The 20,215-nt window shown below is 53.3% G+C and overlaps 6 protein-coding genes across 6 annotated transcripts; 2 read left to right on the plus strand and 4 right to left on the minus strand.

Moving 5' to 3' along the window:
• On the plus strand, window positions 1–881 carry J4E88_000915 (uncharacterized protein; the record flags this gene model as incomplete). The annotated part of the gene is made up of 2 exons (XM_049394588.1): window positions 1–316; window positions 364–881. The coding sequence occupies 2 exons, from the start codon at window positions 1–3 to the stop codon at window positions 879–881; spliced, it is 834 nt and encodes a 277-aa protein (XP_049260417.1).
• A 538-nt stretch (window positions 882–1,419) lies between these two features.
• On the minus strand, window positions 1,420–2,378 carry J4E88_000916 (uncharacterized protein; the record flags this gene model as incomplete). Its single annotated transcript, XM_049394589.1, has 4 exons — window positions 1,420–1,449; window positions 1,498–1,583; window positions 1,630–2,277; window positions 2,336–2,378. The coding sequence occupies 4 exons, from the start codon at window positions 2,376–2,378 to the stop codon at window positions 1,420–1,422; spliced, it is 807 nt and encodes a 268-aa protein (XP_049260418.1).
• Window positions 2,379–4,215: 1,837 nt separating this feature from the next.
• On the minus strand, window positions 4,216–5,054 carry J4E88_000917 (uncharacterized protein; the record flags this gene model as incomplete). Its single annotated transcript, XM_049394590.1, has 2 exons — window positions 4,216–4,631; window positions 4,697–5,054. The coding sequence occupies 2 exons, from the start codon at window positions 5,052–5,054 to the stop codon at window positions 4,216–4,218; spliced, it is 774 nt and encodes a 257-aa protein (XP_049260419.1).
• A 709-nt stretch (window positions 5,055–5,763) lies between these two features.
• Window positions 5,764–7,664, minus strand: J4E88_000918 (uncharacterized protein; the record flags this gene model as incomplete). The annotated part of the gene is made up of 7 exons (XM_049394591.1): window positions 5,764–5,886; window positions 5,939–6,022; window positions 6,292–6,563; window positions 6,616–6,640; window positions 6,706–6,827; window positions 6,881–7,290; window positions 7,489–7,664. 7 exons carry the CDS (start codon window positions 7,662–7,664, stop codon window positions 5,764–5,766), a joined length of 1,212 nt encoding a protein of 403 aa, XP_049260420.1.
• Window positions 7,665–8,619: 955 nt separating this feature from the next.
• On the plus strand, window positions 8,620–9,633 carry J4E88_000919 (uncharacterized protein; the record flags this gene model as incomplete). The annotated part of the gene is made up of 1 exon (XM_049394592.1): window positions 8,620–9,633. The coding sequence occupies one exon, from the start codon at window positions 8,620–8,622 to the stop codon at window positions 9,631–9,633; it is 1,014 nt and encodes a 337-aa protein (XP_049260421.1).
• A 1,482-nt stretch (window positions 9,634–11,115) lies between these two features.
• J4E88_000920 (uncharacterized protein) lies at window positions 11,116–13,278 on the minus strand (the record flags this gene model as incomplete). Its single annotated transcript, XM_049394593.1, has 1 exon — window positions 11,116–13,278. One exon carries the CDS (start codon window positions 13,276–13,278, stop codon window positions 11,116–11,118), a length of 2,163 nt encoding a protein of 720 aa, XP_049260422.1.
• Between the last annotated feature and the right edge of the window lie 6,937 nt (window positions 13,279–20,215).

The raw sequence follows: 20,215 nt of genomic DNA on the forward strand, positions 1-20,215 counted from the left end.
ATGTCGTCGCAAGATCCGCTTGATCGTTTTGTAATAGGGTATCCGAAACTGGCTGCACAGATGGAGATACTGCCTGAGCTCGCTGTATTCCGCAGGTTTGGGGCTCTCAATGCTCAAAACCTGCTGTACATGCAAGCTGAGCTCACATATCTGGAAGAGAAGCTACGAAAGCAACAGCTGGCCGACAAAATTGACGGATCGGGGAAGAGGGCAAAATTTGCTCTGGATTGGTTCTGGCTGCGTGAATCCGAGAAGGATGGCGCAGGTGAACAACTGGAATTGGTTATGAAGATTAGGGAAACAATGAAAGAGTACAGTGTGTCCAACCATTCTCCAGGGGACGCATAGAGCTGACTAAAGTAGATGACGCGTTAGTACAACAAGCCAAAATTCTGAAGTATCCAAAGCCTAGCACTTGGGATCTCCACCACATCCAGAACTATCTCCAGTCTGCAGCAATGGGCGACCTTGCGTTAAATGGAGACGACGCAGAGATATGGGGCTCTGCATGCAATCGAAAGTCCTACAAGCCAGATCTGGTGACTCTATGTCCTCGCGCAAAGAAGGACGCCTTTTCAGCATGGGCTGCGGAGAATGCCATCACCAACCTCTTCAGGTGTGGCTGTGCTCGACACATGAAGCCTTCCCGCGTTCATGGAGTGGTCGGCTACGAAGATAGCACTATCTATCGCATTACGTACTGGATCACCAGTATTCTCGCGTCTCTCATACCGATAGCATCTATCGCCGTGCTGTACCGCGTTCAGTCCATGAATGCAAGACTGGGGATAATTGCCGGGTTTAATGTTCTGGTTTCTATCTGCTTGATGGGTTTGGCTAACGCGAAACGCGCCGAGATGTTTGCTATCACAGCTGCGTGAGTACATTCACATCCTCCTCGACGCTCGCCCACTGACGAGACTCAAGGTTCGCTGCTGTACAGGTCGTCTTTGTTGGATCTGATAGGAGCACTGTAGGATGAGGAGGGTTACTCTGAATTCAATCGCAAGAAGAAACGATCCTTTCTAGACGGAGACATGAACACGCCCAAAGAAAACAGTATTGGTGACCACTTACCCCGTAACTCCTTCGCTTAGCCTCGGTAGAACCTGTGTCGGTCGTATGCGTTGTAACCTCCTGCATGCGTGCGCCACCAACTTCGGCACCAGACTCATCCGGCCACTTAGTCATTGGAGCGACTGAGTTAAAGCTCACCCCGCCCCGAATCAGCTCGTCTCCCAATTAGCGATCCAAACAACAGCCAACACAAAAAGCCGTCGTCTTTATCTCATCGCAGTCCGGCCCCCGTCCATTGTTGACGTGTCATCCTTACGTCAACTGGAATCGGCGACCGAAACAATCATGAGTGTATCCAAAGACCCATTCCAGGGGTTATACGAGTGTGTAATATGTTTGGTTTCAGGGCTTCCGAGCCGCGGCTGCTTGTTTCTGTCCGAGTCAGTATTGCAACCATGGATCAGAGCTTTGACGGCTCACCTGTTGCTGTTCATACTTCCTCTTCTCCTCTCGCTCTTTCTTACGTCTCTCTTCAGCCTCTCGCTGTTTTTGAGCGATCTTGGCAGCTGTTATGCGTCAGTAATGGTCTACGATCTGCGGCTAAGAACGTACAGTCGACACGTGGCGGTGAAGTCATAAAGGCTCCGAAGAACGCGCGGTTCCCCTGCAAGAGACCCAACTCTACGATCGTATCACTCCCAATCACGAGTTGAAATATTTCCAGATCTACCACGTAAAAGGTCGATGTTTCATACTTCGGTCGGAAATTAGGGACTTTTCGAGAATCGTTGCACCACCATCTTGCTCTGACCTCACCCAAGCACGGCACTTCGGTATTGTTGCTGAGTGCTATCATGATCGGTTCCGTACTGGGGCTCGGTGACAGACCAAACATCTCTAGAAACTGAGGAGTGATCAGGTTGTACTGGCATTGCGTATCCACAAGAGCAACGCCAATGTTGGCTTTTGACCACTCTTTGCGATCTTTGTCCCATAAAGAGACATCCACCTTCCTTCTGAAGTTTTCGTTCTTCTTTGCGGGTGTGAAGCTGCGTCGGAGCATGTGTGATAGCGAAGGAGCATCGCATGTCGTTGCGCTGGACGGCCGATATGATTCGAGGAATCGTTTAAACCTAGAGCACGCGCAGCTGAATTTGAGCTTGTACCGCTTGGTCTTGGTCTTGAGTAACTCGTCGTTCCCATCCATCTGGCCAGAGTCTTGGGTAGGAAGCGCCGGGTCGATCGATACGGTGCGATCACCTTCAATGGTATGTTAGCCACGAGCAGATGATATATATTGCAAGACTTGTTGGCTTACCGCGCATAGACAAACACTTGTTGACTTTACTGGATCGATCCATATTGGCTGTGAAGGTTTGGTTATCCATGGTGGTAAAAATGCAAGAGACGGAAAGCGGGAGGCGAGGTTCGCATATATCTAGCATTGCTGCAGGAGTTCATGGGGCTAGTCTAGTAGTAGAATTCATCAGGGCTGTGTTAGTTTGGTCGGGCTTATTCCACAGAGCCTGATAACGTTGCCTGCTTGCTGTGCCACAGCAGAGTGGCGACGACTGGATTACCGGAAAGCGCTCACAGCACAGATTTGGGCGCTCGACTGGTCAAGATCCGCTGGAAAGGCCTGGCAGACGTGTCCATACCGGACCTAGACCTTGTCTAGGTGGCGCAGCAACTCTACAAGGGGTATCATATCCGCACATATCGTTGCTCTGATGTGAAAAGCAGTTTCTGAAAACCCTTGTAACGCGAAGATGTCTTCCACAAGTAAAGCGTCTAAATCATCTAAAAATCCACTAGTTACTGTGAACCACGATCAATTCGATATCCATTCCGAGTGCTTTCACGAATGCGAAATTCATTATGTGCCAGTGTTTTTCATACAACGAACAACGACTGAGCCGCTCCACATGTGGCGTTTGAAGACTCGGCTTAAGCTACACATAACGCCTGATCTGAAACAAAAAGGTTTGCCTTGGAGAACCTGCGTTCCGTGCAAGCGGTCAGACGTTCAATCCACCGTGCGGCTGCGCTGTAATCCAATAATGGACGCGTTTGGAGTAAGACGAACTCACCGGAAACGGTAAACGTATGGTACAGACAGATTCCCACGTTCTTCGAACCATCGCAGCTGATTTTTTGATTCCCTGATATGCAGCCTGATTCTGGTACCGGTCAGCCGCTGCACATGGTCAGATTCGTGCCAGGCTGTGGCGCAGCAGGGTACTGGACTGCACCCCCGGTGGCTCCGAAACAACATCAGCAGTGCAAGATGAAGCTGCTATCGTCTAGGCAGATAGGTCTCTGTGCGTGATATCATCAGAAACTGCCTCGACGAGCGCCTTGTACAAGCGACGTCATTGAGCATCATGATGTCGTAGTGTGTTGCTCTTTGCGCTTTGTTCGCGTTCGCGGTGTCAAATAAGCTTGGGAGCCTGTGCCAGGTGCTCTGAACACGATATTGGTGTGCATCGTGTCTTGATGTATCAATCAACATGCAGGTTCTTTCTGGCGGAGCAACGTTCTGGTGAACGTCCGGGCTGTGCAACTATCCGAGCGAGCTGTCCACCGGTCACTGGCAACGATGAGCTGGCACTTTCTGGCGCGTGAACCTGTCAAAGCGTCCGTTCAGTTTGTTATGGCGCGGACCTCGATTAGGTTGCCTTACCTGCCATGGTACGCTTTGGTTCGCATATGCGATCACAGCGAGCCCGAGACCTGGTCGCTTTCCTATGTATCAACGAAAACTCGAGTGCGCCTTCGACTCAGATTGGGGCCTGGTACTAGTTCGGGCTAGTCATTGAAATGGTATTTCAACATACGGTATGATTGCAAGAGTGATGATGCGCTTTCCTGCGTTGGGCCAAAAAGGGATCCGATTCCAAACCATGCTCCTCCGAGTACTCGTCGTCATCGTTGTGATCAAGACAAAGTGCTCTAATCCATACGATTCTTTCGAAAGCATAAGGACCACTATCCCGGACGTATCGCAGTAGAGATGCTAGGCCCTCAGGGACGCGAAGCTCTGTTGACCTAGCCATTTCGCATTAGCAAAGTCGCGAGAGTTAGAGAGTAGTCAATATATGCCAAAACCTAGAAATGTATTCGATGAAGTATCACACACTTTTCCCAAGCTGTTGAAACCTTGAACTCCGCGACAGTGACACGAGGGGCTCAAGCCTCCTAACCATCCACCTTAGCCGCACTATCAGCGACCTCCCCAGCCGTCTCAGCCATCTCCTTATCCTCCTTCTTCTCAGCCTTCTCCGCATCCCCCTTACTCGGCACGCCATCCTTGTTATCCACAAGCTCCTTGACCACATCGACCGTAGCCGCCGGACCACCCGGCTGCACCGCAAGCACCTTGCCCTCCTTGTCAACAACAAAGACACCGCGCGTGGTGCTCTTCGGTGGCTTCTTGAAGCCAATAGCCTTGATGAGGCTCTGTGAAGGGTCGCAAAGCAGGGTGTAGGGCAGCTTCTGCTTGGTCTTGAAGGTGGTATTGGCTTTGGGGCTGTCGGCGGAGAGACCGTAGATGGAGTAGCCGGTTGCGGTGAGGGGGTCGTAGGAGTCGCGGAAGAGGCAGGCTTGTTTTGTGCCTGTGGTTGTACGCGTTAGTACTGCTGTGCGCACGCGAAGGAGATGTCAGGGGTTGGAGACTTACATCCTGGCGTTGAAGCCTTGGGGTAGGTGAAGAGTACGACGCCGCCCTTGCTCTCCTCTACGAGCTTTGCAAGCGTTGTCTTGTCTCCGTCGTTCGTCTCGAATTCTCCGCCAAAGGACGCGAGGTCAATTGTGTCGCCGACCTTGGGTGGGCCGGTCGCAGCGGCAGCGGAATCGCCGTTGCTCTTACCGACAACAGCTTCCTTGACAGCCTCGACCTGCTCAGTGACAGTTTCCTGGACTTTCTCGACGACAGTCTTCTCGCTCTCGGGCTTCTTCTCCTTGGCGGGCGCCTTCTTCTTCGTCGGGCGCACAGGCGCTGGGGGCGCTTCCTTGCGCTTACGGAGCTCGACGGGCATGGTGAGAATGGAGTCGCGAGATGATATCGCAGTCGCGTTAGTGTCGCGGGGACGTATAAACTTCAATCAGGGGGAAATTGGGCAGCGAAGAGGTCGGGGTCGGACGCTTGAGCGCTCGTGGAAATCGAGGTGGGACGGTTGGCTCAGGGCAGGAGTACGAAAACCAGCGGAACAGTGGTACAACCCTTCGCAATATGAACAATCGTACCAGTTCGCGGGAAAGATATCCTCGGCCTGATTCTGTAAGAACTATAATATGTGCGTCGTCTAGTCAACGGAAACGCAGCGTAAGCATCGTGGTGAGCCCGAGCGAGGCCAGGTCGTCCAGCCTCCTCACTTGGCATTTCCCGTCCACATCGATATTAGCCAGATTACCTGAGCCTGCTTCTTTTTCTTCGGGAAACAGCTTATTTCGGACGCGCACTGGGGTAGGAGAGGCTTGTCATTGGCTCGTGAAGTGAGGAGTCGTGAGATGCGCAACGCTCGGTTGTGCAGGTCCCGGCGCGTCATAGCTTCCCTTGCGCGATGCTACTGTTCAGCAGCAACACAGTCTCCCGAAAAGCCCACAATTGATATCGAATGCGATGATTTTCTGATACTTACAACACAATTGCGCTTCTAATTAACCTGCGTGTGGATTCTTCACCCCATAGCGCCCATCAGCGAGCTTGAAAAGCACGAGAACACTCTTCCAGCTCATGCGCTACATCTATGCATCTTTGGCACCTCCTGAAACCCAGCTCACAGGATGCCAGTTGTTATCGCAAGAGAAAACCTTGCCACCAGACCCGCGGTTCAACGCCCATCCAGACGACCACATTCCAAGCCCAAACTGTAGCATGGAGTCAGCACTGTTCTTGTAACGCCTCGGGGAGTGGACTTACAATGAGCATCCCTAGAATGACAATAGAGATATTCAAGATGGTAAAAGCCGTTTGCGAAGTCGACGAGAACAGCCTACCGTTCTTCTTATTGTGCCATAGCCACATCAGTGGAGGAAGCGCATCTACGCGCGTCAGACAATGCACCTACGATTATTCACAGTAAGTCGTGTTGGCAGTAACTTACAACTAAACCAGCTTCCAAACAGCGCTCCGATCAATCCCAACAGCAAATTAAAGTTCGGCACTGCTTCAGCCAAGATCCAGCTTACCAACCATGCGCCTGTACATATTGCACCCCAGCTTCCCAAGCTCTTCCAGCTGTTAGTAGATGCTACATTGGTGCCTTTCCATACACGAAAGTAGATGTATTTGGTCGCTACAGATCCATTGACTACACCTGCGACGATGATTGTGGGCAGCGCGATGCCAAAGCAAATCTTGCTGACGAGGGGGGATGCCGAACCGAGGGCGGGTGAGGCTACAAGAGGCCCGGCGTAGTAGTATATGATGACGGAGATGAGCATGTAGAACGTGACTGCGATACCCTGCTCGAAGATGAGAGCTTTGCGGAAGTCGCGAGGGTCTTCGAGTTCGGATTGGAACGAGAAGAAAGCGACGTGTCCAGCTGTATGAAATCAGCAGACGTTCGAATGACCACAGAACAGGAAACAACGTACTGTAAGCTAGGACGATATTCATCACCTAAAAATGTGTGTACGAAGTCAGTAGATGTCTCACATACAGTCCGTACAGCGATATGTTCTTACGGGTGCGAGTCCCTTGACGAGTGGTACATCGGGTCGCACAGCAACGATGTTCCCCATGTCTGGCTTCTGGATACTAATCGCGATCATGGTTACCGTAACTGCTACGATGATGGAAGCGCAAGCTGAAATGTGTCAGTCGCGAGCTCACACGAAGCGATCGGATCCTTTGGCCTACAAAAGTAGCTAAAGTAGCTGATGTTCTTGAACGTTCTGGGCAACCCTAGCAGGAACGAGATAATCAGTCCGACAACAGTGAAGACGATAGTGCAAGTGCCGTGGTCAGTCATCGCATTCATCGCGACCGCAAAGGTTAAGATGTGCGCCCCCATGATGAATATCAAGACTAGTAGTTGTCCGACAGCAAGCACCTCGCGAAGCACAGGCCCGCTCATAAGCATGCCGCAATCCGCGTAGTTCGCTACAGACGGATGAGCCAGCTTGAATTCGCCGATCAAATAGCCAGTGTATGTAGCGATGATGCCTAGGAAGCATATGCAGAGTAGACCGGGGACTAGGCCAAGGATTGCGAGGGCTTGTGGGAGGGCGAGAACGCCTAATGAGACATTCTCGGCAAGCATGACTTGACTGTGTTATTCATATGATGGCGCGAAGGTACAAGAGGCTTACGAGTTCCGACATTCCTGGCAGTTGAAAGTCAGCGATAGTTCAAAGAAAGATCCCACGCCCAGCGAACGATGCATGCCGTACGCCGAGGAGCACCAAAGTCCCGTTAAACCTCGTTCAGTGACACTGCACACTGCATCAGATAGTTTGTGTACTTACCACCACTTGCACGTCTTGTACTGTATCTCAGCGCCTTCCTCGTTACCAAAGACATCCTGTTCTTCAGCTGGCGCAGCCTGTCCTTCAAGGTCCGCCGACGGAGTCAATTGAGGCTGAATCAGTTGCTCATCCAAGGGCTCTTCCGGTGTCGTCTTCTCTACTGCTTGCCTAGCCATGGCTTTGTGTCGCTTGAGCTGTCTCTGCAGTCGTCGCGCGGATATTGTCGTGAAGAGGGCCGGTGGAATACGAGGAAAGGAGAATAACGTTAGGATGAGAAAAGGATGACAGGAGCCGGTCAATCGTAGTAGCTGGCGTTGTCACGACACGGTACCAGTCTAGAATGCTGAAAACGTGAGCGCAGTTATGAGCTCGTTAATGGCCATGTAATGACGGGCGCGGTTCGCTCAATTTGAAGACCGTGAAATGATGTGGGCCAAACGAGCGTCTGCCATTGCAAAGCATGGACGAAATTGTGGGTGAGATGTTTGGGTGTACCACGGAAGCTTGTAGGATAGGGACATGCAGGGAGAGTAACAGATAGCGGAACATATCAAATGAATGGATGTGAACGCGTATCTCGAGATAAGACATAGTACCAGGTCAGTGCCATATCCTAAAGTAATGATTACACTGGTATTGCATCTGAGTGCGGAGGCACTGATTGCAGGCTTGAGTGGTAGCGAGCCCTTGATACCCAAGTTTCGGGGACGCGTCTCTATCAATCTGTACACTGTATGCGAATATCAACAGTCTCATAACGTACGACATGACAAGAGAAGACTGGGATGAAAGAGCAACGACAGCAACTGTGCGGTTTCCAGTTCGAGAATGGATGTTAGAAGTGCTGCCTGCCGGGTAGTATGTAGGTAGAGATCTGAGTCGTTATTGATGCGATAAGAACACCGCGAGAGATATTGGCCTAATGGCAGTAGTTGAAGTGGGGAAGAAGAGTCGTCAATGGATGAGATAGATGTTAGCTACGTCATCACGTGGACGCGTGAGGCAAGCGCGATCCGGGCTGCCGCCACTCCACACTCCTCATCTTCCCCCGCACGCAAGCCAATCGTACCAGACTGCCAAACCGATACCCTCTCATTCGCCTTGCGACGCCAATTACATCACACACACGCCATGAACTCCGACCTGGGCCTTCCGCCGACGCGAGCGACCCGCAAGCGAAAGACTACCACGTACGCCGACGACGATAACGATGACGATGCGCACCTCAAACACCAGTCCACACCACGGAAAGCCAAAAAGACGAAGAGCGCACCCGAAGTAATCGACTTGACAGGAGATTCACCCAAGAAGACTCAGAAGACTCCTGCTAAGAAGAGAGGCAAGCGCGACGCCGATGCGCCTGCCGAAGAGAAGCGTGCGAGAGTGTTCCGCAAGCAGGCACCACAAAGCTACCTCGCAATCAAGGAAAGAGCATTCACACAGCGCCTCACGGTCCTTTCGCGCGAACGCTGCGGAAGCGATGATGTACCAGAGGAGAAGGTCATTGTCGCAGGCTCCACAGGAAACGTCTACACCGTCTCAGTTGGTCTCGTCCCAAGCTGTGACTGTCCACACGCGAAGAAGGGCAACCAATGCAAGCACATCATATACGTCATGCTGCGCGTCTTGAAGGCACGGGAAGACGTCGCATACCAACTAGCCCTCATCCGCTCCGAGCTACGTGAAGTCATCAAGAACGCGCCACCCATCCCCGGCGTCGAGACAGACGGAAAGGACGGCACTGAACAAGAGGGCCAAGACGGCAACCGCAAGCCCATCGAGGGTGAATGCCCCATCTGCTACGACGAACTCGGCGAGAACGAACCCATCGTATACTGCAAAGCCAGCTGTGGAAACAACGTGCACAAAGCTTGTATGGCGAATTGGATCGCAGTCTCAAAGGGCAAAGCGACTTGTCCATACTGTCGTGCCAAGTGGGAGGCAGACACAGGCTTCGAGGGCAAGCTGGGTGAAGTCGATACAAAGAATCTGGAGAGGAATGAGGACGGCTATGTCAATGTTGCAGGACAGCTCGGTCTCAGTGGTGAGCGTGATTATTCCACATATCATCAGTACTGGGTCCGACGACATCTAGGCCATGGTGGGCGGAGGAGGGGTGGCTACGATTACGATGATGACTACTAGACCCATGTTTGTCGAGGTGTGAGTAGGCGGGGGATGTGTATTTGGCGTTCAGGACATTGATACCCAGGAGCGACAGGCGCGCGGCACCTTGCCAAACACATTTCATCAGTTGTATCTTTAAAACAACTACTCGTTTGACTCAATCGCTTCATCGCTTTCCTTTCGTTTACTCAACATCATGCGTGTACACTGTCCGCATCTCCAAACCCACTCACCTCGGCGCGCATCGGAAATTAAACCCTCAAGAATAGCACAAATAGCGATCGCCACGTACGCAGCGCAACTCCCCCAAAATACCCACCTGCAACCGGCCCATCTTGCATAACCAAGCAAAATCGATCAACATGATCTGAACATCGTCACCTGCATCCGCTTTCGCCTCGTTTCCAGACCCACAACCCTTCCTGTTCTGCGTCAACACGATCAGCACGAACGGACGTCCTCGGCGAATTTGTTCACGTCCATCTATAGCTCGTCGTGCTACCATCCCGTCCGATGCCCAATACGAGTGTATAATGACGCGTACCAATTTTGCGAGGAAACGATCCCAGATGCGGTCTATTGATATCAGATGTAGTATAGATCCACATCACCCAGTAGTCGCTCGAGCCACGAGCGATCAACGACAACAGTAGCGCACGTTCCTTCCACCAACAGGATGTTGCATAATGGAGTACTGCGAAAAGGCTGTCGGCGCCTGAAAGCGTGTTGTGTGCAGTTACGTACCCTGCGGCACGGTAAGTGAGTTGGAGCGGCTCGAAAGGGGAGGCGGAGCTGAATGCGAATGGCTGGATGGAGACGTGCTGCACCAGACCCGCGAACGTGGGCGCTGCGGCTGCAAGTGGCTGTGTTTGCTTTATTAGACGTTACACTTGTGGCCGATCATGCGAGAACGTGCAAGCGGTGGCGCGATGATGTACAGGGATGGGGTTGGGACAGTATGCAGGTACAGTGATCAGCTCTGCAGATTAGGTTTGTGTCACTGGGGATCTGGTCCCGACTTGCGACAGAGTTCGACGAGAGCGGCTAGGGAAACGCTGGCGCTCAAACTCAAGGGGAGAAACATCACGATTGAGATTGGAGGCAAGATTCAGGTGCAAAGAGTAAATTCAAGAAAAGCTAGACAACGCCAGGTCATTTGACAACCGCAACAAAGGAAAAGTCTAGGAACAAATCGAGGTTCATCAAACATTGCAGTCTGACTGCGCCCATGTACCATAGTCCAACGAGCATGAGGAATCCAGAGAGTGATGTGGAAGAAGACAGTCAATATATTGTCGAATGTACATGATATCAACTGTCTAGTCCCGGCTTTTACGTGAACAATCCATCACAAAGGAAACCACCCAACGCTTTGCCCCTGCCCGAGGGAACTTGATACAGTAGACAGACAAGACATGCGAGAATGCGGATCAAGCGATCCTACCAACAAAGGACACTAAGAAAACGCGAAGCTCATATACAAGAAATGCACTTTAGCGCTTAGTAGGTGCCGTAGCCGGAGCCGTAACCGCTGCCAGAGCCGTAGCTGTTGTCAGGGGTAGGGGTGGGGGCAGCGGAGGAAGAGGCAACGGTGGAAGCCTCAGGAGTCTCGGTGGAGACGGCAGCAGAGCTGGAGGCACCGCCGTAGCCGCCACCGACGGGGTAGGCAACAGAGCTGGTCTCAGCAGAGGCGGGGACGCTGGAGGAGGGGATAGCAGTCTCGCCGGTGGGGGTAGCTACCTCAGAGACGAAAGAGAAGCTGGGGAGGACCGAGGTGGGAACGGCACCGGTGCCAGTGGGCATAGCAGGCTTGGTGGAGGTCTTGAAGCCAGTGGGGCCGGCAGGGTAGGGGTTGGTGCCGTTACCGGGGACGGGGTACATGGCAGTGGGGACGGCGGGCATGCTGGAGGAGGCAGTCTGTTCAGAGGGAACCTCGGGGGTTGGCTCAGGGGCGTTGGGGGTAGCAGCGGGGTAGTCACCACCCTTGGTAACGGTGACAGTCTCCTTGGCAGTTACGGTGACAGTGACGGGAGCAGCGCAGTCCTCACCACCCTCGCTTCCAGCAGGAGTGGAGGGCTTGGCCTCACCACCAGCAGGGCCAGTGGGGTAGGCACCGTTACCACCAGCGGGGCCGGAGGGGTTGGACTCGGAGTCAGCGGGGACATCGCCCTCACCAGTGGGAGTGGGCTTGACGGTGATGTACTTGGTGGAGGTGGAGGTAGACTTGATGGTGGAGGTGACATCCTCCTCACCGGCGGGGCCAGTGGGGTAGGAGCCCTCGCCGCCAGCAGGGCCGGTAGCCTCAGAGGGAACCTCGCCAGTAGGAGTAGGCTTGCCGACAGTGACGACGACAGTGGAGTACTGGGTGGAGGTAGAGGTGGAGGTGACCTCAGTGGTGACTGGGTGAGCAGTCGAGCCAACACCGACGGTGTAGACGAGGGTCTCGGTGTAGGTCTGGACGACCTCAGAGACGGGGTAGGAGCTGGTCATGGCCGAGCTGCCGGTAGGCTTGGGGAGGTCAGACTCGGGGCAGACGGTGGTGCCGACGGCAACAACGCTGGTAACGAGCGCGGTGGAGTGGGCCGGGCAGTCAGTGACGGTAGGGGGGCAAGCAGTCTTGGTGAAGATCTGGGTGCTGTAGATGGTGGAGGTCACCATGTCGCTGATGGGGGTGGAGGAGACACCGCTGGGAACCATGCCAGTGCCGGTAGGGACCATAGCAGTGCCAGTGGGGTAGAGACCAGTTCCGGCCATGCTGCTGGTAGTGGCAGCCTCAGGAACGACCGAGGAGGGGACACCTCCGTAGCCGCCGCCGACTGGGTAAGAGCCGGAGGGGATGGCAGAGCTCATGCTGACGCCGGGAACGACGGAGCTGCTGGTGGCAGCCTCGGGGACCTCAGAGGAAGCAGAGGAGGGCTTGCCACCGTATCCACCACCGACGGGGTAGGAGCCGGAGGGGATAGCGGAGCTCATGCTGACACCGGGGACAGAGCTGGAGCTAGCGCCAGCAGGGACCGATGAAGAGGCAGCAACGGGAACGGAGGAAGAGACACCACCGGAGGGGACAACGGCAGAGTAGCCGGTGCCGTAGGCGGAGGAGGAAGCAGCAGAGCTCATGGTGGGGATGGCAGCAGAGCTGGAGGTGGCAGCCTCAGGGACGGCGGAAGAGGGAGCTCCGTAGCCGCCGCCAACGGGGTAGCTGGCCATGCTGCTGGTAGCAGCCTCGGGGGTGCTGCTGGAGACACCGCCAGCGGGGACGCTGGGAGTGTAGGTAGCATCGGCGGGGGTGCTGGAGGTCTCGAAAGCCGGGGAAGAGGACTGGATGTATGGGACCTCAGCGGACGAGGAGACGACCGGGGTAGCAACCGAAGAGGAGACGGGGGTTGCGACGGTGGAGGCCTCGGGGGTCTCTACGGGAGTGGCAGAGCTGACAACAGCAGAGCTGACGGCGGCGGAAGAGCTGGCGACAGGCGGGGGCTGGGCGCCGTATCCGCTGCCGTAGCCGTTGTTGCCACTTCCGTAGCTGTTGCCACTCTCGTAGCTGTTTCCACCACCGTAGGAGTCGGTGGCACCGTATTGGCGACGGGCCTGGCGGTGGCTGCGAGCCTCAGCGGCATCGGCGGCGGCGAGAGCAGCCAAGAAGGCAACGGTAAGCTTCATCATGATGAAAGTTCAAAAAATCCTGGCTCTTAAAACTGAAGGGGTATTTGACGGGAATTCAAAAGGTCCAGGCGTAAACGTTGATAATCCAGGAAAGAGTGACTGGATGTTCAAAGAATGTGATGTCCGAAGACAGTTGATAGCGAGTGTGGTAAGGAAAAGTTGCCTTGGGTGAGGAGAAAAAACACAGCGAGGGAGGGCGGTATATGAACTCTCTGGCTGACAGTTGCAGGATGGGGCCTAAGCACCTGGGTGGCTGCTAACGGCAGCACAGATGCGCCTAAGATGGTCGGCCCCTGGCGGGTGTTAATTTCGTTCAGGAACAACCGGCGGCAGGGGCCAGTCAGCGGCGTTCTTAGCCAGGAACAACTTCAGGGGGATGCATGAGCCTAGCCACTCAGGAGGGCCAACGCGGAAGCTCGAGGCATGGCAGCCGCTGGGAATGCGCCGGTCGCGAGCTCTCGTCGCTGAGAGGCGAGACTCTTCGTTGCCGTCGACTCGCAGCGCGGTGAAGCCGCTGGGAAAGAGGTCACGATCTTCTGCCTGCTCGCCCCCCGTCGCGCTGGACGTGTGCACTGGGATGGCCCTCGATGGTCTCGTCAGTCCGTCTCTTTGCGTGCCGACAACCCCCATAGATTGCGTTTCAAGGCGCTTGGCCAAAATAGAAAGCGACCATGGCGCAGATCCTCCCTGCTAGAAGCATCGACAGGAGCGGGTACATGGCAGATGCGCGCTGTCGGTGAAGGCACACAACCGTGCCGAGATTCAGCGCAAAGACGCAGCCGGGCGAGACAAAAATGGACTCGCGCAGGCATGCGTGAGATTCGGTCCATTCTCCACTGCCAGCACACGGTGCGACAGGAGAGACACAGTGCCACCGTCGCCATCAGCTCGTGTTGAGGGCGCTTTCGTGTTTGCGGGGACGCTTGTCGATAGGCGTGGATAAGGCAGCGGTGGAGCAGGCGATGGAGTGTTGGCCGTCTTTGTGCAAGCGTGGGCCATGGTGCGACGCGCGACCGCGACCTGCGCCTGCCGCCTCGCATGTCTGCACAAAGGGCCCCAAAGTGACTTCATCGCCGGCGCGCCTGAGTCGTCGTCGCTTTCGACTATCCCATGGTGAAGCACTGGAGCTTCCGTGGCTTCTAGTCGGCATCGCGATCCCTTCTGATGTCGCGTCGCCTGCAACGGTCCGCCGAACGAAGCCACAGTGCCACACGTCCTGCGTCCTTGCTCTCTCTGCTTCAGGCGCCCAGCAAGGCCACACCCTACCATGTGCATTTGAGACATGCCACCGCTGTCAGTGCATTTCCGCATAACACACAGCCACAACCCCGTTCCCATCCAGCATTCGCGACTACTTTGACCGTCTCATCCTGTCGCAAGTCCTCAACTGCCTGAAAGCCTCAAACGCATCCACACTGGCCCTCAGTGCCGCAATCCCAGTGCCGATGCACGCGATATGCACGATGCTGGAGCGACGTGGAACTGGCAACCGGGTCGTAAGATTGATGAGGTTCCGCGCCTAGTCCCTGCAAAAGCTTGTCTTCTCGTAACGAGCGACATGAGCATGTTCTCGACTCTCAGCGAACGTTGACTGATCGCTCGGAAATGAGGTCGATACCTAGGTAGCTCAACTGTTTTCGTCACGTTTCTGGTGTTTGTTTCCATTTTGCGTGTGGCTCCCGCCCATCCGCAATGTCGCTGGTGCTTGTGTTGTGCCGCGGCGTGCGAGGTAAATGAAGCAATACTGTTGAAAGTGCACATGAAGCTCTTCAAACATTGAGCGAAGAGAATTGTGACCGACCACCAAATGCGCAAGAGCGATGAGACGCTAGAGAAGAATACCAAAGAAGGAAGCGACGATGGCAGTCTGGCACCTTCCCGCCTCGCAGCATCTACGGAAAGCGCTTCCCACTGCGCGCCGTCTTCAGATCAGTCAACACTACTACACCCGCATGTCTCTGTGGCTTTCGCAATCGATTTCTGAATAAACGCCACTTGTTTCTCACCCCGCGACGTCACATGAAACATGCAGTCTCTCCCATTTCTTCTTCCCCACCGTCACATCACATCACGCCCATCTACTCGGATCACGATTCCGTCACCCGCATCAACGGCCAGTACCAAGCTTTTCCTTCTTATCAAACTTCTTACACGTCCAACCTCCATCAATCTGCCTTAGCGGATCGTGCCGTCATTCGAAACAATCGCTGGCTTGAAACGAAACGTCAGCCCTGCCAGGCTATCCCAACGGCTACCTAGGTAAATCCGACGCACGCGGCTCGGTAGCCACAACACCAACGCCCGTCCTTCTTTTCGTGCCTCAGGTGCTTCAAGGCATTGAAGTGCCAAGGTGTAGTAGATAGGAGGGGTGGACGTCTCCACGATACTACGACTTCTACTGCTTCTTGTAAATGGTCTTTGGGTCTGCCACCGGTTCAATGGCTAATCTAGAGTGTACACTTGAAGAGTAAAGTTCTAGAATGCGTTTAAAGCCGAACTCTCCATCGCGATCCCGGAGTCATCAAGAACTGATTGATTCGTCCAGGCGTATCCATGGGCACACTATACATTATGACGTGCTGCATCGGAAACATGCACTTGGGGAACGGGTGGACTGTTAGTGCTGACCGCGAGAGTTCACGGTAGATCATATACCCATGTACGCTACTCCGTCGCTTCAGCTACCCATTCTGCAAATAAAGTTAATTATCTTAGGCAGAAGTAAAGATGCGAGAGATCTTGATCCTGGTTCCCGCTGATGCACTACTCCTGCTAGGAAGAGCCCAAATGAACTATACACCGTACATTCTACATTCTGAGGAATGCTTTTTCTTTCGCCACGTCCACCAATATGTTATATGAAGATCGATCGATCTATCTTGCAGATGTATTGCACGTCCTGTACGCGATCTATCCCATGCATTACGGACAAACCGAGACAGTCCGCCCACTTTGCGGTTGATATACATGTTTCTCAAGCCGTAAACCGTAGTCTTGCCATATACTTAGCGCATTCCTCCGCTATCTGTTATGGCCGCTTTAGTTATCTCATTGTGGTACGTGTCTTAGAGACGCTTCTGGGAACGAAGGACAACGGATATCACACGAAAGTCGAGCACACCAAGTCCTACGGCACAAGCAATAGCACCTCACTGCAGATGCGAAATGGATCAAAGGCTGCGCAGCGCTTTCAGATTTCCAATAACCCTCTCCATAAACGAGCGTAACATCATCTACCCTAACACCAGAATCCGAACGTACTTCAGCATACAACAAAGGTAAGGACAGTGTCAACCATAACTCTTGGTACCCGTCGGTCAGCGAGATCCTCCAGTCAACCCCATCTAGCCGTCGCTCAGCACTTCCACGTAAGCTGAACGCCGCAGTCAGTGGCGAAAGGAGGGCTAACGCGAGAGCACTGAGCGTTAAAACCGCCATCAGCGTTCTCGATCCAGCGTGTATCAGTTCCGCAACCTCTGACAACATCTGGATACAAAGAGAAATTAGCAAATGGATGTGGCTATGATCTGGAGTTTGCGGGAAGGAGAGACAGTGCTTACAGCTGAAACCGTTCCTCAGCTTCACCGGGGAGCCGCAGTTAGGGTTCACCACCCCGCTGCATGAGTTGTCGCCGTAGATCCACATTACTGGCCTGTTGTCAGATTTCAGTTCAACGTGGAGGAGGCCGTCGACTTACGGTTGTTACTATCGTTGTTGCCCAGGGCAATCGTAGCTGTGGCCTGAGAGGCGAAGAGGCCGAAGGCTACTGCGATGATGGAGACGGAACGCATGCTTGTGATTGAGCGTGGAGACTTTGTTTGCTTTGGTGAGGAGTGGAAGTGATGAAGGTGGTGAATATTCGTTGCAATCGACCTTGACTTTATACTTCCAGTTCATCATCGGCATGTACTTGCTGATATCATAGCGTATAGTTGTATCTTGATGCCGTCGCTGCTATCTACAGCAAGCAATACAACACAGAACGGAAAGCTTCCTAGGTCGTCGATGAGACTTGTTGCATGCTGATGCTGGTGTAGCATTCGTCAATTCTGGTTCACGGGGTAAATGGCAAAGCTCGCTGCATTCGCGCTCTCAGCAGATATGCGCCTTGTTAATGTGGGACAATATACCTTATGTTTGGCATGTACCACAATGCTCGTCTGATATGGCAAGTCCTAGATACTTGGCGTCAGCAGTAACATATCTTCCGGTCTCAACGCGGTCGCTCCGTGTCACTGCCGAAGCGTAGGAATGTTTGTCATTGGGATCTCGGAAAGCTAAAATGGGAACCGCAAACGTCTATAACTATCCAGCAGCAGTCTCAGCAAGTGCACGTGATTATGGCTGGATACCTGGAGAGATGTACTAGGAGTACAAAGCTCACTTATCGACACCGAAACATATCTAGGTATTCTGAAAGTAACGGACATCTGAAGGTTTGAACAGCAACACATCAATGAACCAAGATACGGTGTATAGACGTGGATTTGTCGTTCTCGAGCGTGGGGCTTTCGTAGGGCAACTGCGCAGAAGCTCACGTTTGGCAAGCTGCAACGAATACTCTATATAGAAGAATACATCATCTTACTTCTTGTAAGCCTATGAACTGCGAGAGTGATGAGTACACACACGCGACATCCGTTGTCTCGTACGACTTTGAACCAGCGGGCTTGTTCGTGTTAGGTACCTATATAAGCGAGGTGGTTGAACATTACCCCACTTCTGGCGCGCAAATGCTAGCAAAATCCCCAACAAGCGCAATAGTTCTCAGCTCCATTACAACGAGGATGTGTTTGTCATAACAAGAGTCCCTTCTTCCTCAAGCAACTGGAGCAAGCCAATCGTCTCAATGAAAAAGGGTAATTCGCGTCAGCCTCAGATAGTGCGATAGAGGCGACACTGTGCCAGAGGATATGAGCAAGCCCAGGGATCCTCCGGCTGGTTTCAAAAATAAGAATAATCTTGAAGTTCCCGTAGGAACGTTCTGCGGTGATGTTAGCGACGCGTTCTCCGAGCGTAGAAGATAGAGAGAGGGGCGTACTCAGAGATTAAACTGAAAAGAACAGATACTACACTTGATCTAAGCCAAAAGGCAAAGAGAGCTAAGGAGCAGAAGGAGGGACGGAGGGGGGTGGGTTTATATACCTGGGCGAAAAGTCTGAGAGGCGCTAGTGATCTAGCGTCCCCAGGGCGTTGCCTGGGAGATGATGACGTGGAAAGACGCAGAAAGACGCAAAGGTGGGTTGGTAAATGTGGGACGCGAGGGCGGTGACGGTGGATAGCTCGAGATGGGGGACAGGCAGAAGGACAGTGGCTGCGATTCGATGTCCAAGTTCTGTAATGAGCCGACCTTCCGTTGTGCAATGAACACGAGTCGCAGGTCCAGTTGCATAAGATGTGCATAATTGTGTTGCTACAGGCTGATAGATCCAGGCGAGTCCTGGCATAGTTTTGGGAGGGCGATTTGGCTGGAACCGATTAATGCGGCGTGACGGCCGGCGCATTTCGTATCTAGGCAGCGACGGCGTACTACGATTTCGTCGGTAGAGCGAGCGCACCTCATATAAGGAAAAAAATAAACAGGTACTCTGCCGTCTACGTTAGTGTAAGAGTTGAAGTTCACATATCCTTCGGGGCAATGTAGACTTCTAGGAGGCAGCTGTTCGGTTTTTTTCATGTAGGAGGTGAGCACCATGTCGCTGCTGCTACGTAGGAGGTCCTCTCGAATTCATTTGGGCGACTTTCCCAGGTTCTTCGGGAGGCCCACCTGTATGGCCTGAATACCTAGGTACTTAAGGTTGGCGAACACAGTTCCAAGAGCCAACGTCTTGGTCGAGGTTTCTGTGAGCCGCCATCGTGAGGAAGTTGTTGCTTCTGAGTTTCGCTTCAACTATAGCGAGCCGTAGAGGTATGCGCGGGATTGGAAGTTAGCATGTGATAACAAGTAGCGTGGTAGGTCTATCCATCGTCTAGGATCTGTTGTAGCTACCTGGGTAGGGTTTATATCATAAGAAGAACGTCTTCATAGCAATCAACATATGGAAGAGAAGAGATAGTGCGGCAGTACTAGCTGAGAACGCGGTACACCGCGATCGCGTACCTACACAGATTTGCGGGCGGGCGGCAGCGACACCACCTTGGATAGCCACACGCAGCAATGATCGTATATTGCCACGAATATCTCTTACACGCGCGCTGGATTCGCAACACAATGCCGACGCTTCGGCGTTGTCGATCTGCCGTTATGAGCGGAGGAGTCTGGTTTGTGTAACCCGCGAAGAGCGGCGCAGACCTACCTAGGTACTCTGGGAACAGTACAACACCACAGCCTGGCGAACGAACAGTCACGACGATGCGCATACTGATAACTCACGTCATAGAAGGTCAACGTAAGAGCAGATGGATGTAGGCTTCGCAAGAACGGGGATGGGTAGCAAGTACCTACCTAAGGTAGGGAACGCAGTGGAATTAAAGTTGAGGCAGCCACGACTGAGCACCGCAGAGTCGCAAGAACGGTCGCCCCATTCGATACTGCAAAGAGCTTCAAAATATACGTACCCATTGGAAAGCCCCAGAGCTGCATCTGAGAAGTCGGCGGCCACTGCTGGTAACTACCTAGGTATATATGACCACATACCAAGGAGGACGTAAGTCGTGGGCACAAAATTGAAGGAACATGACATATACGAAGTAGTACGAATTCATTGGAGTGAAACTGTGTTCAAGGCGTCATCGCAGGTACCTTTTGCTCTCTTCCCTCTAATTGCTGAATCGGGCTAGATAGCACGCAAAGGAGCAAACATTCTAGTGTATGACTACCGAGCCTTCCTTCACGAGAACGTACACGCAATCTCGAGAGTTTCGTGCGCCTTTACGTCTGGCGTACCAACTTGGTCGGACATTGAACAAATCGGGCTTACTCCATCATCCTTCCATC

Source organism: Alternaria novae-zelandiae (genome assembly GCF_023758075.1).
Source record: "Alternaria novae-zelandiae strain BMP 2774 chromosome Unknown scaffold_1, whole genome shotgun sequence".
Classification (NCBI taxonomy): domain Eukaryota; kingdom Fungi; phylum Ascomycota; class Dothideomycetes; order Pleosporales; family Pleosporaceae; genus Alternaria; species Alternaria novae-zelandiae.